Source organism: Nuphar pumila, chromosome 14 (assembly GCF_984573655.1).
Source record: "Nuphar pumila chromosome 14, dmNupPumi1.hap1.1, whole genome shotgun sequence".
Classification (NCBI taxonomy): Eukaryota; Viridiplantae; Streptophyta; class Magnoliopsida; order Nymphaeales; family Nymphaeaceae; genus Nuphar; species Nuphar pumila.
In genome coordinates, this window is record NC_143262.1 from 30,871,672 (window position 1) to 30,888,914 (window position 17,243).

The window sequence follows — 17,243 nt, forward strand, 5'->3', positions numbered from 1 at the left end:
GGCGATACTGTTGCCTATCGCATGCCGTGCTATCACCTCACATCACTGATCAAACCAACGCGCACATTCCTATACTCGATGCATTTTCCACTCAGTAGCGCTTCGCACTGCACATACCCCATTCCGAAGGCTCGGTCCAGGACACTCATATTGCATTATGGTAATCATGGATGAGAAATGACAAATTCTTCCATCTGTAAATTGGCCATGGGTAAGGTTAGCTGATGCTTTTTGGTGGCAGATTTATACTGAGCAGACGATTTCTATGATACTCTCTCGTAATCTCTTTCTTTCTCTCTCAATTAGTTCAAGTATATCAGATATCGTTACTTATTATTGTTGTGGCAGGTTGATGCAAAAAGAATATTGTCAAAGTGTCAAAACCAATTGGAAGGGAAGAGAAAAGACATATCTTTGAAACATGCTGGAGCAGATTCTTCGTTTGTTACACCTTCAAGTTCTGCACCCTTGATGTCTCAAGTATATGCTTCTCCCGTCAAAGCACAAGAAATGCAACCGTGGAGATCTGATTCCTTTAGGTATATGGACACAGATTTACGATACATGCACCTAGGCTATGGTTATAGCTCACATCAAGCTCCAGTCGTGCCAGGCTTGCCATATATTAAACCTGAAGGCCACAGTCACGTGTCACTTTCTTACGTTTCTAATGATGCTTCACATCATAGAAAAATACGTGGATCTGGAGATCCTTTACCAAAGACTTCTGGCATGACACCAGAAGAAAAAATTGAAAAATTGAGGAGGCGCCAGAAGATGCGTGCAGCTTTATCTGTGATTCAACAACAGCAGGGGTTTGCTTGTCAAACTGCAATTACTTATCAAACTCTTGTTCGAAGAAAGCCACAGGAAGTTCAAGATCATACTAAAGTAGAAACTCATAGCCTGGAAAATTCTGCAGTTGAAATTGATTCAGCTATGCAGGAAAGCTCCTGTATGAGCTCAATGCTATCAGATGAAACCTCACTTGAAGTGTCTTGCTTGTCTCAGCTTCAGGATGTAATCACACAGGTTAAACCATCAAAATCTGTCTCTTCATGAATCATGATTTTTTCTAATTATCATTTTTTTTTACTTGGGAAGACTGTCTTTGATATGCAGCTTGTCCATGTATTTCAAGTGTAACTGTCTAAGCAATTTTTTTTTCTGAATTTCAGTTGAATAATAAAACAAAGCTGTCCATCCGAGATAGTTTGTATCGTTTAGCCAGGAGTACAATGCAAAGGCATAATGTTGGTGATTCAAGCAGTTATAGCATAAGTGGTCGAGACAAAAATGAGAGCCTCAGCATGGATGGACCTGCTTTTCAAGAAAAGTTGCACTCTGACAGGTTTAACTCTGAAACAGTTTGCACCTTTGTTTGTCATGTGATGGTGCTAATAAGAAAGATTTCCAAGTTCCTAAATTCACGCATTGGTACGAAAAAAGTTTACATTATATATAATGCACAAATGACTTAGCAAACTTCATTCTTTTATTCTTTTCTTTGTTTTTTTGTTGAGCTACCCCTTGGATGTGATCTTCATCCTCTTTTTAATAGGAACCGGCTTTTGAATCACCGGAATCTGGCCCATGTACAGTTTTTTCTGGTGATGCAAAAAATCAACGGCTATAAAAGCATTGATTTTTCCTGATTCAACAACAACAACAACAACAACTACGCCTTCATCCCAAAACAATTGGGGTCGGCGATATGAACCAAAAAAGAAATTCATTTTGAGTCTTCCACATGAATCCTTCTCCTCCAATCATTTCTATCCAATGCCATGTCCTCGGTGAGGTTCAAAGCATTCATATCCTTTCCTATCATCTCCATCCAAGTCTTCCTAGGCCTACCCCGACCTCTTTTAACTAATATATTTTCCCATTTCTCCATCCTTCTAACTGGAGCATCATTAGGCCTTCGCCGAATATGTCCAAACCACCGTAAACGATTCTCTCTCATCTTATTTTCAATGGGTGCAACGCCTACCTTCTTACGTATCTCCTCGTTCCGAATCTTATCTTTTATTGTATTTCCACACATCCATCTAAGCATCCGCATCTCAGCTACACTCATTTTTTGAATATGATGTCTCTTGGCAACCCAACATTGCGTACCATATAGTAAAGCGGGCCTAATAGTCGTCCTATAAAACTTTCCCTTCAACCGCAATGGCATTCTACGATCGCACAACACTCCAGTTGCACTTTTCCATTTCATCCACCCAACCTTTATCCTATGATTTGCATCTCCATCAATTTCTCCATACTTTTGAATGATGGATCCCAAATATTTGAAATAATCATCCACCGGTATTTCTTGCTCACCAAGCTTCACTACACTCCCATCACTACTTTGTTGCTTACTAAACCGACATTCCATATATTCAGTCTTACTCTTACTCAACTTAAAACCTCTAGCTTTCAATGTCTGTCTCTATGATTCTAACTTAGCATTAACCCCAGCTCTAGACTCATCAATCAAAACAATATCACCAGCAAACAACATACACCAGGGTACATTTTCTTGAATTGATCTCGTAAGCTCATCTATCACTATAGCAAATAGGAAATGGCTTAAAGCAGATCCTTGTTGTAACCCAACTGTTATCGGAAAATTGGTTGTCACCCCTTCACAAGTGCGGACATTGGTTACTACTTCTTCATACAATTCTTTAATTATACTAATGTACTTGAGAGAAACACCTTTCTTCATCATTGTCCACCAGAGAACGTCCCTAGGTACTCTATCGTATGCCTTCTCCAAATCAATAAAAACCATGTGCAAATCTTTGTTCCTATCTCTATTTCTCTCAATAACTTGTCTAAGAAGATATATAGCTTCCATAGTTGATCTTTCAGGCATAAAACCAAATTGATTCTCTGATATCATGACAACCTTCCTCAACCTAGACTCAATCACCCTCTCCCAAAGTTTCATAGTATGACTCATGAGTTTTATACCACTATAGTTTGTGCAATCTTGTATATCACCCTTATTTTTATATAGAGGCACCAAAGTACTCTTCCTCCACTCATTAAGCATCTTATTTGTTCGCCAAATCTTGTTAAAAAGATTTGTCAACCATTCTAAACCTTTCTCTATCACTTTTGCTTTCTCACCTACCCATTTGGTCTCTTGCAGACATAAAATTATCAATCTTTCTCCTACACATAACATCTACTAACTCTACCAACTTACCAGTTAAAGACCCTATGTTTCAAGTGGCTAACCTAATTTTATGGTCTTGGACTAACTTCTTTACCCCCACCCGTCCAACAAAGTCAGGGAACCCTTGCCTATTTGACACCACACCCGGGCGCCAGTGTGACGCGTTGCTTCTGGGCAACGACCTAGCAACCCTTGCCCATTTATCACTGCCTCCGGGCCTATAGAGTACAGCGCGTCGCTCAGTAGGGAACGCCCCAACGAAATTCTCATATTGGTTCATATTCATAGGGTATGACTAAGTTTTTATGCTGACCCTCCTCCTTTATCCGGGCTTGGGACTGGCAGTGTATAACTAAACAGTTATACACAGGCAGAGTTTGATTTTTCTTGATTAAAAAAAAAAAAATCTTCGTTGGAAAAAACATGATCCAAGGGCTGATTCCCACTAAATTGACCATGCTGATCATATCTATGGGGGTGAGATAGAGTCAAAACAACTTGGATAATATGATTCCAACTAGATTTTAGGTATATATATATATATATATATATATATGAGAACTGAATATATTAGGCCCACTTTTCTCGTTATGTCCCGTTCTTCCCTATAGTTTAAAGTGTTTTATGATAGATTTGAACCTATGTCACATGGGTGCGGGTGCAGGTGCGACACGAGTGGAGCACAATTTTAAAAATTTTGGACACGGGGACTCGGCTATATATATATTATTTAAAAAAAAAGTGCGTGACTGTACATACAACACAACTATGACTGTGCACAACACAACACAACCGTGACAGTGCACAGTGCACAGCACAGCCATTGTGACTGTGCATTGTGCACAACAGTCTCTTTATATATATATATATTTAAAAGAATATATAAAAAATTTCATTTTTTTTTTAGTTTTTTCACCCTAAAATAGACGAATATAGACTCGGTCAACATTGAACGAGTCCAAAGTGAGGACGGACTCGGCCTCGATTCGTTGACCGAGTCCGACTCGTCGTTGACCGAGTCCGACTTGTCGTTGACCGAGTCCGGGCAGTGTCGTAAGCCGCACCCGTGTCCGCACCCATGTCGGGGCGTGGCGACTCGGGTGCGGCACCTCCCTACCCGAGTCCGTGTGACATAGATTTGAACTGTTTGATGTGTTTAGCATGCTTGATTTAGTGGGAATCGACTCTTGGATCACATTTTTTCGACGAAAAATGTATTTTTATGAGCTGGGAAAAATTGATGCCTTCATAGTCATTGATTTTGAATCACTGGAAAAACCTGTATACACGTCAGATTCCTGTGATCCAAAAGTCGGCTCCCACTAAACAAAACCTATAGATCACATCTATGGTGTTAGATGTGAGAAAAAATACAAAAAAACTATGATTCTGATGGGGCAGAACGGTGCAGAACGAGAAAGTGGGTAGAACCAGTGCATTACTCTCTCTCTCTATATATATATAGTCACTAGAATATGAGAATTGGAAATATTATAACTAATGTGTGAACTGCTATTTTCATGGATTTTTTGTTCTTTTCTCTTCAATCTAATCATACGGATGTGATCTACATGCTTGATTGTATAAAAACCCGTTCTTGAATAATCCGATTTTGATGCATTAACGAGATTTTTTTAAGGCTTTAAAATCAATGGCTCATAATCTTCATAAATATTCAAGCATTCAAAAATCACATTTTTTCATAGATAATACACGAGCCAATGATTGATTTATAACAAATTCACCACGCCAAGCACATCCACATGGTTGGATTTGCAAAAAAAGTATTGGAAATGCCAATATTTCTAGTTCTCATATTCTAGTGACTCTCTCTCTCTCTCTCTCTCTATATATATATATATATATATATATATATATATATATATATATATATATATATGAGTGTATGCATTTATGTATGTTTGTTTGTAGTTGGTTTATCTTTGGTTCTCAAGCTAAGTCACATGGGTGCGGGGATGCGGCAGGGCAAAAATGTACATATATATATATAATTTTTTTTTTACAGTTTTAACAGTTAACAACAGTAACACTATATATATATATATATATATATATATATATATATATATATATATATAAAGGGAACCTTGACAGTTTCAAGGTTGGCATAGTCAGATAGACCATTTTCTTAGTCAACTGTATGTCTTGGACTGGTCAAAACAGGGGTACATTAACCAGGTTATATGAACATATACATGCTTGAGTGATTCAATGTGACTTCATATTTCTAACATTAAACCTTCCGCAGCATGTGTCATTAAATGAGTTATGAAACGAACTGCAGCAGAATTATGACCACGCAACAGAAACTAAAATCGAGTACAAACACATATAAGCATACACCTGTACTAAGAGCAACCAGCAAAAGAACTTGAATGAAGAGAATACCTTGTGTTTCTTGAAACAGGAAAGTGAGCTACTGCACCTTAAAATATTGACAAATCAATAACTTCTGTAACTTGGTAGATCTTATAATCCTATGAACTGAACTTAGATAATGAATCAATCCCAAAACAAATAAATTAAACCCATTACATGCCCATAACATAGCAACACATTTTAAGCAATGGTTGATAGAACAACTTTTCAAAAAAGATGAAAGTAACATTTGACCTTAAGTCATCAAGCATAAGCAACTAATAAAATAGATTGTAAACGAAATAAAAAATCAAGAAGCTCCACAAAACCCATTTTAGCATAGAATCAAAAGCCCCAAAATCAAATAGTCAAAGATCCCCAAAAAATAAATACAAATTTCATTAACTATATACCTCTATATAGCATCATCAATTCATCGAAATTTTTTGGAATGCCCAAACCCCCCAAATGACATTATTGAAAAAATTTCAGAATGCCCAAAACCCCCAAATAATATTATTGAAATTTTTTTGAAATGTCCAAAAAGCCTATTAATAAAAAAGTTAAAAACCCTAGATGCTAATGACCCACGTATAATACAATCAGAGAGAAGAGAGACAGTGAGAGTGACGAAGAGCGAGTGAGAGTGAGAGTGAGAGACAACGAGAGTGACAGAGAGAAGAGAGACTATGAGAGAGAAGAGAGACCGTGAGAGTGACAGAGAGCGAGTGAGAGTGAGAGAGAGCAAGTCAGAAGGAGACATACCTGAGAACTGAGGAGGAGCGGCCGGAAGGAGTCGGAGATCGTCGACATCGGCATCGACTTCAGGAGGATTTTCCCCTAATCCTCCTTCTCTCACTCGCTTTTCTTCGGGCGAAAAAAAAATTAGTCTAAAAATTGGAACTAAATGACCCTGGGTGCGTTGACCACACCCAGGGTCGTGTTGACCGCACCCGGTGCCGCACGCGCACCCGCATCGCGTTGATGCGGGTGCGGCATCTGCTTTGCCGAGTCCCTATGACTTAGTTCTCAAGGGGGATGTAGTCTTTAGTTGCTCTTTTGTTCTTCTAATGTTTTGTGGATCTAGCAGTATAGATGTGATCTCCATAGTCTTTTCTTGGAGACAATGTACTAATTGAGGGGAGTTTGTCAAGGGAACCTGCTTTCCCTTGAAAGAGACACTCAAGAGGGAAAGTGCTTCCCGATGGGGAGTGGTATGAATCCCTTTTGATGGGAAACATGTTTCAATTTATTATGTGGGCTCCAACAAATATTTCTCATGGAGATGTTTGTTTCATCCTATGGTCCGCTTTCCTACGAAAGAGAGCCTTTTTCATAGGAAAGGCCAAGTCACAAATGCCCCCTAGAGATTTTGATGAATGTTCGTAATGCACCATACTTCAAAAAAAAGCAAATCTCAATTTTTTCATGCAAACATTTAGATCCAAATCATGTTTTAACTAAATGAACAATGAACAACATATCTACAAGGTCTGATTGACAAAATAATTGTTAAAATAATATGTGATTCTTGATATACGTATATTTATAAATATACATATATCAGGGGCTTTTTGGGCATTTCATATATTGTACTTTAGCACAATCCATTAGGGACTGAAAAGTCTTTTCAAATCAGGAGAAATTTTAAAAAGTTTTTCAATTGAAGATTTGTTTTCCAAGACTTGAGAAGGCATTCTATTTATTAAGTATACTACGGTAAGTGCAGCTTCGGCGAAAAATTGTTTTGGAATATTTTTTGAGATAAGAAGGGTTCTAGTAATCTCAATAATGTGACAATGCTTTTTTTTTTGAAATACTATTTTGTTGAGGAGTCCTTGGATAAGATCGTTAGTGTCAAATTTCATGAGTTTTTAGATGTGATTAAAATTCATTTGAGAGAAACTCTCCCCTTGAGTTGGAACGAAAGACTTTAATATTTGTTTTAAACTGGTTTATAACAAGGTTATGAAAATTTTTTAAATACGAAAAAACTTCTGATTTAAGCGTGAGGAAGAAAATCCAAGTATGGTTACTGATATCATCAATGAATGTAACATAATATGAATATCCTTCCGTTGACATAACAGGAGCGGGAGCCCATACATCCGAGTGCACCAATTCAAAGATTTCACTGGATGAGGAAATTCTTGATCCAAAATGTATCATTTGCATTTTTTCAAGTATACAATCTTTATATACAAAATCTTTATCTTTACAATTTTTTTTCAAAAAATGAAAAATGAGATAATTTGGATAAACTTATGTCCTAATCTTTTATGCTAAATCCATGTCTTTGACATTATTACAAAAAGAGTTTTTGGGTAGACATAAAAAGTCCATATAATAGAGATCTCCTCTTCTATGGCCTTACCCAATCAACTTTCCTGACTGAAGATCCTGCACTCGACAAGCCTTAGATGAGAAGAAGACTTTACACCCATTATCAAAAATTTAAGAAGCTGAAAAAATGTTTAAATCTAATTTTGGAATAACCCTTACGTTTGGAACAATTTTTTTTTTTGAAGTGTCTTTAAGATTTCCTATACTTTTGACTCTTAAAGAGCTGGCGGTTGACACACATGAAAAATATGAATTGGTGCAATTGGATAGTAGAAATTCATTATATGTCATATGAAAAGATGCTCTCAAATCCAAAATCCAAGTGGACTTACCTGGAGGAGAGGAGGAAGAAATGGCGACACCAGATGTAGGAGTAGTAGCCTTAAGGATGTGTGAAACGACCTCCGCTATTTGAGCAATTGTCAAATCATTGAAATTGCCTTATTTCTTGATATCTTGAGTTTCTTCACATAGAGCGGCTACCTTCTTGAATTTGAGGCAATTCAGTCTTATGTGTCTCGGTTCCTTACAATGATGACAATTGATTTTGCCCTTATATTTTCCATGTTGTCCTTTCCATTGTTTTTCTTTTCAAAATGAAAGGGTTTATATGTTTTTACAAAGTTTTCGGGTTCTTGCCATAGCAAGAACCTCATCATTTGATTTGTGCATGCCAAGTCTTGTTTCCTCTTGGCAAATTTGCATAAGTGCTTCACTTATAAAAGGAATTGAGGTCCTATAAAGTAAAGAGAACCTAACTTGTTTAAATTTCGGTCGGAGGCCATAAAGGAAAGAGAAGAGTTTTTCTCTTTCTATTTGAGCTTTTCTCATTTCAATAGCCGAACCTTCCCATTTAGGTTTTAACATGGCTAATTCGTCCCAAATAAGAGACAAAACCCCATAGAAATGTCTCACACTTTTGTCTCCTTATTTAGCATTAGGTACTTTTTCTTGGAGGTAATATAGTCTAGCCATATCATTTTGCATGAAGGAATTCTTTAAGAAGATCTATGATTGCATGCCTTCTTGAACTTGATGATGTTGGTGGCAATCCTAAATTTCATGGTATTTATAAATCATGAGAGAATTTGAGCGTTGCTTGCTTCCCAATCTTCCAACTTATCTTGGTATTCTTGTAAAGCCTTATTGTTTTCTTCTTCGGACAATACTTTGACTTGATCTCCTTCTCTTCTAGTCAATTTGAGTTGGGGTTCATTAGTGGAGCCACTAACAAAGCCCAATAACTATTACAATGCCAATGAAAGGCTACATAAGTGCATAAATATAAAAATATAAAAATGGTCACTAATGGACCAATAACAATCTCACGAAGGAAATACTGAATATCACTTTCACAAAATAGCAGAAGGCTCAAATCCAAAAAGAGAATCTCATATATTCACATAAAATGCTTTCACAGACATAGCTTACAATAAAAAGTGAGGCGCTATTTATAGAGCCTCACTTGCTCTCATAAAAGGGTGGCAGTCCAACATGCGTTGGACTGTCAGATCCCCAACAGCTACACAAAGTACAAAAAACAAAAAGTAGAAAAAAACAAAAAATAATAAAATAAAAGTTTTTTCAGTCCCTAATCGACTTTGCTAAAGTACAATATATGAAATGACAAAAAACCCCCTAATATACATATATTTATAAATATACATATATCAAGATTCAAGAATTACATATTATTTTAACAATAATACCTACAATTGTGACATTCAAATCAGAAGTATGGTTTGTTTATTAAGAAACATGCTTTGGATCTAATTGCTTTGAAGTTTTTTTTTAAATGTAATATGTTTCTACCTTTTGGGTTTTGGATTTTTAAATTCCTTTGAAAATCTTGCACCTCAGTAAAAAGACTGATAATCACATTTTGTAATGACCCCAACTTGTCATCGTAAAAAATGATTTTTTTTAAAACAATTGTGGAAACCAAACCCAAGGATCCAGGGTCTCACATATTCAATAACTACCAAACCACATGATATAGTGCATTGAATCAATGAAGGAAAATAACCAACTTTATTAACCAATTTAATGAATGTCATAAAAACAAAAATAAATAAAGTCTGTAACATAGAGCCACTCTGTCAAGAACATCAGAATCGTGTCACGATAACTCGCAAGCTCTATATTACAGTCATCTCATCACTGAGCTTCTAGTCGTGAAAAACATTTTTGAAATATAGGGTAAGAATAAGAGTTTTTTGTACGAATTCCTCTAAAAATCCAAACAGAAAGGAAAAAACATAAACCAAATTCATGCATAAATTCAGAGGAATATAATGTATTATCACGTATTTTTATACTTAGTTAAATTAGAGATTTCTAAAAATTTGCTTAAGTGTTGAAGAAAAATTGATAAATGCTCATTATTATGAATATGATATTTGAGTCTGGGCTTGGCCCAGTTCTCGTTAACAAGACCTAAACGAGCCAACTGAAATGTGATAAAAAGTTTTATTTTCAACCTTTAAAATCAAACGAAATTTGTGCGAAATTCGGGTTAAATTCATGCAAATTTTGGAGGCATTTGAATTATATATCGTTAGATGTGCCTCAAAATTTTGAGCTTAATGGTATTTTACTTTTCTGAATTCGGGCTACGGTTGCATCGAAAATCATAATTTTTTAAAAAAGGCCTGTCTCGATGGCATCGGGTTCGGATTTGCATTGGATCTGATCCATATGATCCAAATTAATATGGATTGGAACTCAGTCCAAGACCCATATTAATTAAGAACTAATCCAGTTTAGGATCCAAATGATTTTTGGATCTTGGACTCGGATCCAGATCCAAATCTAGATCCAACAAAAATAAAGCTTTAAATTTAAAATACAGGTTGAAATTAAGTAAATATAAGATTTAAAAGACTCTCAGAGAGATAACATACCCTCTGAATTTTTTTGGGAATTTAATAAATAATTATTAATTAATTATTTTATTATTAAAATAGGTAAATTTAGAAATTTATTGGCGGGGGGTAGTTAGCTGATTAGGGTTTCTAGAAGAATCCCTTGTTACTATAAGATAAAAAAAAATAAAAAGAAAGTTGTTTGAAAAGTCAACTAGAAATTTTAAGAAATAAGGAAAGTGTGTTTGAGATGGACTCCTACATGGGAAGTCCAATCTCCAGCTCTTATTAGAAGGCCCTAGAAGGGGGGTCACCTTCTAGGGCATTCAATATATAAAATAAAAAGAAAGAAAGAAAGAAAAGAAATAGAGGAAGAGAGAGAGAGAGAGAGGGGGGGAGGGGAGAAGAAGAAGAAGAAAAGAAGGTGGATTCATCCTCTTCTCCGGTCTCCTTTTCGAACTTTAAAACAAGGTACGAGTTTTCTCTCTTGTTTTGAATAGGTAGGAATAACATAGGTTGGGTTTGTGCAAGGTTTTTATTGGAAAATAAAAGGGGAAATTGATTTATTCATGGTTGTTTATGTATATTGGAGATTTAGAATAAGATTTCGTAATGTAACCATGCTTTATTTTAGATTTATGCATATATGCTTGCATACATATACCTGGACAGATTTGTCCCATAAGATGTAGGGTCAGATATGGACAGATCTGACCATTTCAAAGATCTGTCCCATCACATATGCTGCTAGATCTGTATAGAGCTGTCCACTGCAAAGGTGGGCAAATCTGGACAGATTTGACGAGATAGTCGATACTTGAATCTTGAATATATATATATATATATATATATATATATATATATATATATATATATATATATATGGGTAATGCTGTAAATCTGTGTTTTAGTTAGTTTTAGACTCTTTGAAAATTCTGTTTCGAATCTGTGGCTCTATCTTTTGTTCACGCATATTCTGTAGTTGGTTCTCATTAAAAGAGTATGGACCGATGGAAGTCTACTAAGCCCCAACCGACCTAATCGGCTGGGTAGTATTAACTGTTTCTCAGCCCTAGTCGACTGTGTCGGCATGGCTGAGTTCGGAAATATGATGTGATTGAGGTCAGATAATAGATCTAAATATGTTGTACCTGAGAACTGTCTGCCGATTTATCTAAAAGTTATTTTGGTTGATTGTTAATGAATCATATTATGTGGTTTTGATACCTGTTTTCATATTTGATGACATGTTATTTTTTGAACTGTCATTAAATCTGATTCTGCTATTAGTTTGTGAGTTGTTAATATAATTGATCACACGCTGTTTTGATGCCGATCAAATTTAACTGCATATGTTAATCTTGATGGCTGTTATCAGATTAACTATGCAGTTATTTTTTATAATGGCTATAGGGTGACTATATTAATTGATAAACTGTCATCAAACCTGAATTTCTGCTGTTATGCTGTCTACCATCAAATTTCAATTTATGTTGTCATGTAAACTGTCATCAAATATGAACTTATGCTGTTATGGGGACTGCTATCAGATTTGTATGTACATGTCTTGTTGACTGATTTCAAATTTGATTCTTTGTTTTAGTCGTGGACTGTTAGCGAATCTGATTTTTCGGTCGTTCTATTGGCTGTTATTAGATTTGAGTTCATGTATCAAATCTGAATTGATGCCGACTGTCATCTGATCTAACTATAGGTTGATTTGATGATTGTTATCAAATATGAGTATTTGTTATATTTGATAACTATCATCAGATTTTACCATACGGTGTTTTGATGACAGCTATCATATTTGATTACTTATTCTAATTAGTAACTGTATCAGCTTTAACATACATTGTATTATGTTGACTGATATCATACATAAAGATGCGTATTTTCGATGACTGTCATCAGATTTGACCGAGTATACTTGGATGACTATTAATTGAATTGAATTGCCAACATTATGAATTTCGGTGTTGTGATAAGATTGGCTGTGTTGTTGCAGGGGCAATCTGACCAGCTTTGCACCAAGTTACTTGTGTGCAATCTTGATCAGATTTGCCACTTGTTGCTTATGTGCAATTTGATTAGATTTGTTATGGTGTTTGCGTGTGAAATCTGATCAGATTGACCACAGTTAGAGCATGTGTAATTTGACCATACTATCGATTATGTTAGATGTTTGTAATTTGATCAGATTGACAATGTGTTTAATGTTTTTTTTTTCTAAACAGTTTGGCTATGTTCAGACTTGCATTTCATATGGACTGCAGGGTGATATATCTGATGTGATTTGATTGTGCATGTTTATGTATTCAAATACTATGTTGCAAATGTGCATATTATATACATAAAAATTTTGAAGTTATTATGATGTTTGCATAATTATGATCATGTGCATGTTGAGTGTTTATGTATGAGATGGATCATCATAATGTGTTGCAAGCATATGTTGGCATGTGTATGCAATTGACTTTATGTGCATTCATGTGGTGTGTATGAATGTACATTATGAACATATTTTGAAATAAAGTGTGAAACCCAATAATAAAATACAAATTGTGTGTTAAGCTATAACTGATAACCTAACTTGAACTTAAAAAATTTATGCCCGTCTTTAGTATTCGCGGGTTTAAGAAAAAGTGAAAACTAAATTTGTGTGCATTTAATAGGGACATGCATACAAAAGCTACTCTGATAAATAACTTAATAAGTTATTCATGCATGAGCATTAAATCATATATCTTTACTGTTCTGCATTAGTTCATGCATTGATGCTTATTCTGTTTTGCATGATACTTGTCTAAATGCTTGCGTGATATGTTGGTTATGGTAAATTGTTGTTGTGACATTCCTCTGAAATTCTGCATGAATTTAGTTTAGGATATTCCTTTGTTGTTTGAATTTTTAGAGGAATTCATACAATGGGCTTTGGTTTTTACCCGTTTTCAAAATTGTTTTACAGGTTCGAGTACTCGGTGATGGTTTGACTTGCTAGCTGGAGATTGCGAGCATTGTGTGACTAGTTCTGGGTTCTTGATAAAGTGGTTCCTTATGATAGACGATTTTACTATTTTAGCTTATTTGATATTTATTCAATTGATTAATAAAGTTGATTATTCTCATTTGCTTCAATGCATTGAATGTTGTGGTTTGGTATATTAAATCTATGAAACCTTGGATCCTTGGGTTTTGTTTTCGCAATTATTAAAAAAAAAATCACTGTTTTTACGAGAATTAGTTGGGGTCGTTACAAAGTTGGTATCAGAGCCATACTCCAAAACTATTTTTGGGATACCAAATTATCTTTGTATACGACAACATTGGTATTCGAGTCCTGTTAGATCTGTCAGAACCATTATTAGAAAGTCACTACTCGAACTCCAAAAGCAGTCTACATCACTGGTAAGAGCTATTTTATATATTTATCTGAACCCCGACGCAGTGACGTTCGAGAAGTTCTTGAGGTTGGATCTGCCAACCTTCTCAGGAAATGCCGACCCAGAGGCAACTGAGAGCTAGGTCGAGGAGATAGAGAGGGCTTTTCACGTCCTGCTTATACCCGAGGACAAGCAAACTGATTTTGGCACGTACCAGTTGAAGGGCGATGCCAATAGGTGGTGAGACACCCTACGATGACTGAAGTACACAGGTGTGGAAGAGAACCCCTAAGAGACGTTAAGAGAGGAGTTTCTAGATGCCTATTTTCCTTCGTATGCTTGAGAGTGCTTGTAGCAGCAATTTCTCGAGTTGGTTCAGGGGAACATGAGTTTGGTGGACTACACCAAATTCTAGAGTTTGGAGCGCTACTGCCCGAACATGTTTGATGACGATAAGGCAAGGGCAGCGAAGTATGTTCATGATCTGAAGGACGGTTTCCGGGTTCGCATGATGATGAGTCATCCTACGACGTTCAGTGATGCAATAGAGTCAACATCCATCCTGAACGAGGAATGAGAGCGGTTCAAGGGTGAATCACAGAAGAAGGAAACGAGAGCGGCATCATCGACGGTGTGAGGAAGAACCCACCTGCGGGCGACAAGACGCATGGGGATAAGGCGAAGAGGCAGCTGACTCAACAGGGTCTACCTAGGCAGCAGCAGGGGAAGACTCGGTTTGTTTGCATGCAACAAAAGCCATCCCATTGGGGTGCACCAGTTCTTTTTGTCAAGAAGAATGATGGGTCCATGCGACTCTGCATAGACTACCGTATGCTGAATCAAGTAACCATGAAGAACAAATACTCTTTGCCTAAGATTGATGATTTGTTCGACTAGTTGCGTACGATAAAGGTGCTCTCCAAGATCGATTTTCGTTTTGGGTACCATTAATTGCAGATCAGGGCAGAGAATGTTCTGAAGGCTTCGTTCAAGTCCAGATATGAGCACTATGTCGTTTAGACTCACCAATGCCTCTGCAGCGTTTACGGACCTAATGAATCGAGTTTTCAATTTGTGGCTGAATTTGTTTGTCATTGTGTTTATTAATGACATTCTAATCTATTCTGATAGTGGAGGAGCACCGAGAGCATCTGCGGATCGTGTTACTGATACTAAGAGAATATAAGTTTTATGCTAAGTTGTCAAAGTGTGAGTTTTCGCTTGACAGAGTGATGTTTCTCGGCCACGTGACCTTAAAAAAGGGTGTTGAGTTTGATCCAGCAAAAGTGGAGCCAATGTTGTCTTGGGAGCAGCCGAAGATGATTTCATATATTAGAAGTTTCTTAGGATTGGCGGGCTACTACCGTCGATTCATATAGGACTTCTCTCGTATAGTTGTTCCTATGACTCAGCTGTTGCAGAAGGGGGTGAAGTTTGTTTAGTTACCTCAGTGCGAGGAGAGCTTCTAGGAGCTGAAGAGGAGGTTGACCTCAGCCTCGGTGTTGCCTTTGCCTTCTAGGACAGACGGGTTCGTAGTGTACAACGATGCTTCGGGTACTAGACTGGGTTGTGTCTTGATGCTGCACGGGAAGGTCATCGCGTACGCTTCTTGGCAAGTGAAGATGCACGAGAAGAACTACCCCACGCATGACTTGGAGTTAGCGGATGTTGTCTTCGCACTGAAGATCTGACGTCACTACTTGTATGGGGAACAATTCGAGGTCCTTTCTGATCACAAGAGCCTAAAATACATTTTCACGCAGCATGATCCGAATTTGAGACAGTGCAGGTGGTTAAAGTTTCTCGAGGACTATGAGTTCACCATCGCCTACCAATCTGGTAAGGCGAATGTAGTGGCAAATGCGTTGATTCTGTCTTAGACAATTCATAACCATTGACTTTTTAATTACTAAATTCGCCAGATAGAAATTTAAATTTCATTAATACAATTGAAATTTGAAAATTAACTAAACAATCAATAAAAACTATCTCTCTTAACAAATATCTATTAAGTTCACCACATAATGCATTTTTAAAAAGAACCAATATGAGCAAAACAAAACCATAAAAAATCTCAAATCTGAACAAGAAACTATGAAAGCCCTATCTTAATCAGACCAAAGCTGACAAATTGTGAAGTGAGAGACAAAGAGTATGAGAGACAGAGAGCGTGAAAGCGAGAGATGTATTGAGACACGAGCTTCTGGGTTTGGATCCAGATCCAGATTGATTGACATGTTTTGAATCACGTTTTTGCTTGATGTTTCTTTTGTTGTCCCTATTATGTATCTTTTCTATGTATTATAACTAGGGACATTATTGGAATGTAACCTAATGGTTAATATAAAGAAACCCACGACCCATGAGGAAGGTTGCAGAGAATCAGTTGCTGCAGCCTTTTCTTCTCCCTCTCTATCTTCTTTCCTACAAACTATGTTTCTGGTGCCGATCTGCAGATCTTATATGGTATTACAACTCCATCGCAGTTCTGAATGATATTGGTGTTTCCCTTCTTTTCTCAAATTTGAAACCCTAGACCACAATTTTGGTTTTGGGTTCTCTCCTTTTGCTCAAGTCTTTTCTGATTTGAATCCGGACCAAATCCCCTTTCTTAAGGACGTGAATCTGTCTTTCACGTTAGTTTCAATACCCTAGATCACAATTTTGGTTTTGGGTTCTCCTCCTTTTCTCAAGTCTTTTCCTGATCTGAATTTGGACAAAGATTCATATCAGATCTGAGAATCTGTCGTGTTTTATTTTTGATCTGAATCTGATCCAGATCTGAACATGTTTCTACCTTGAAAAGTGAATCTAGATTTAGGTTTCCAAATCTGAACCTATTTTCTCTTCAGATCTTGCACTCATGAACCCATACTTATTCTTTTCTAAAAAAAGGAAATATATATTATTCCTGCTTAGGAATTAATATATCGTTTTTCTACTATTGATCAGATATTTTATTTTTTGTGGCCGAGTCTACACTGGAAAAAAATGTAGATAGAGTTTGTTATTGCACTGTTTCCTCTTTTGATCCCTTTCATCCTCCTTTTACCTACCATGGATTCTTCTACTTCCTCTTCGGTCCTTTCAGTAAGCTTC

General features: G+C 36.5%; 1 protein-coding gene across 3 annotated transcripts in view; it reads left to right on the top strand.

Moving 5' to 3' along the window:
• Positions 1-17,243, top strand: part of LOC149816718 (protein LNK1-like) — a 94,125-nt gene that overhangs the window by 50,059 nt on the left and 26,823 nt on the right. For 2 of the 3 annotated variants that reach the window (XM_089987848.1, XM_089987847.1), the window contains 2 exons: positions 349-1,032; positions 1,179-1,351. In XM_089987848.1, coding sequence (XP_089843974.1) covers positions 349-1,032; positions 1,179-1,351 — 857 coding nt within the window. Of the gene's footprint in view, positions 1-348; positions 1,033-1,178; positions 1,352-13,729; positions 13,770-17,243 lie in introns of those variants that run through there. The other variant, XM_089987849.1, reaches the window with a different exon arrangement.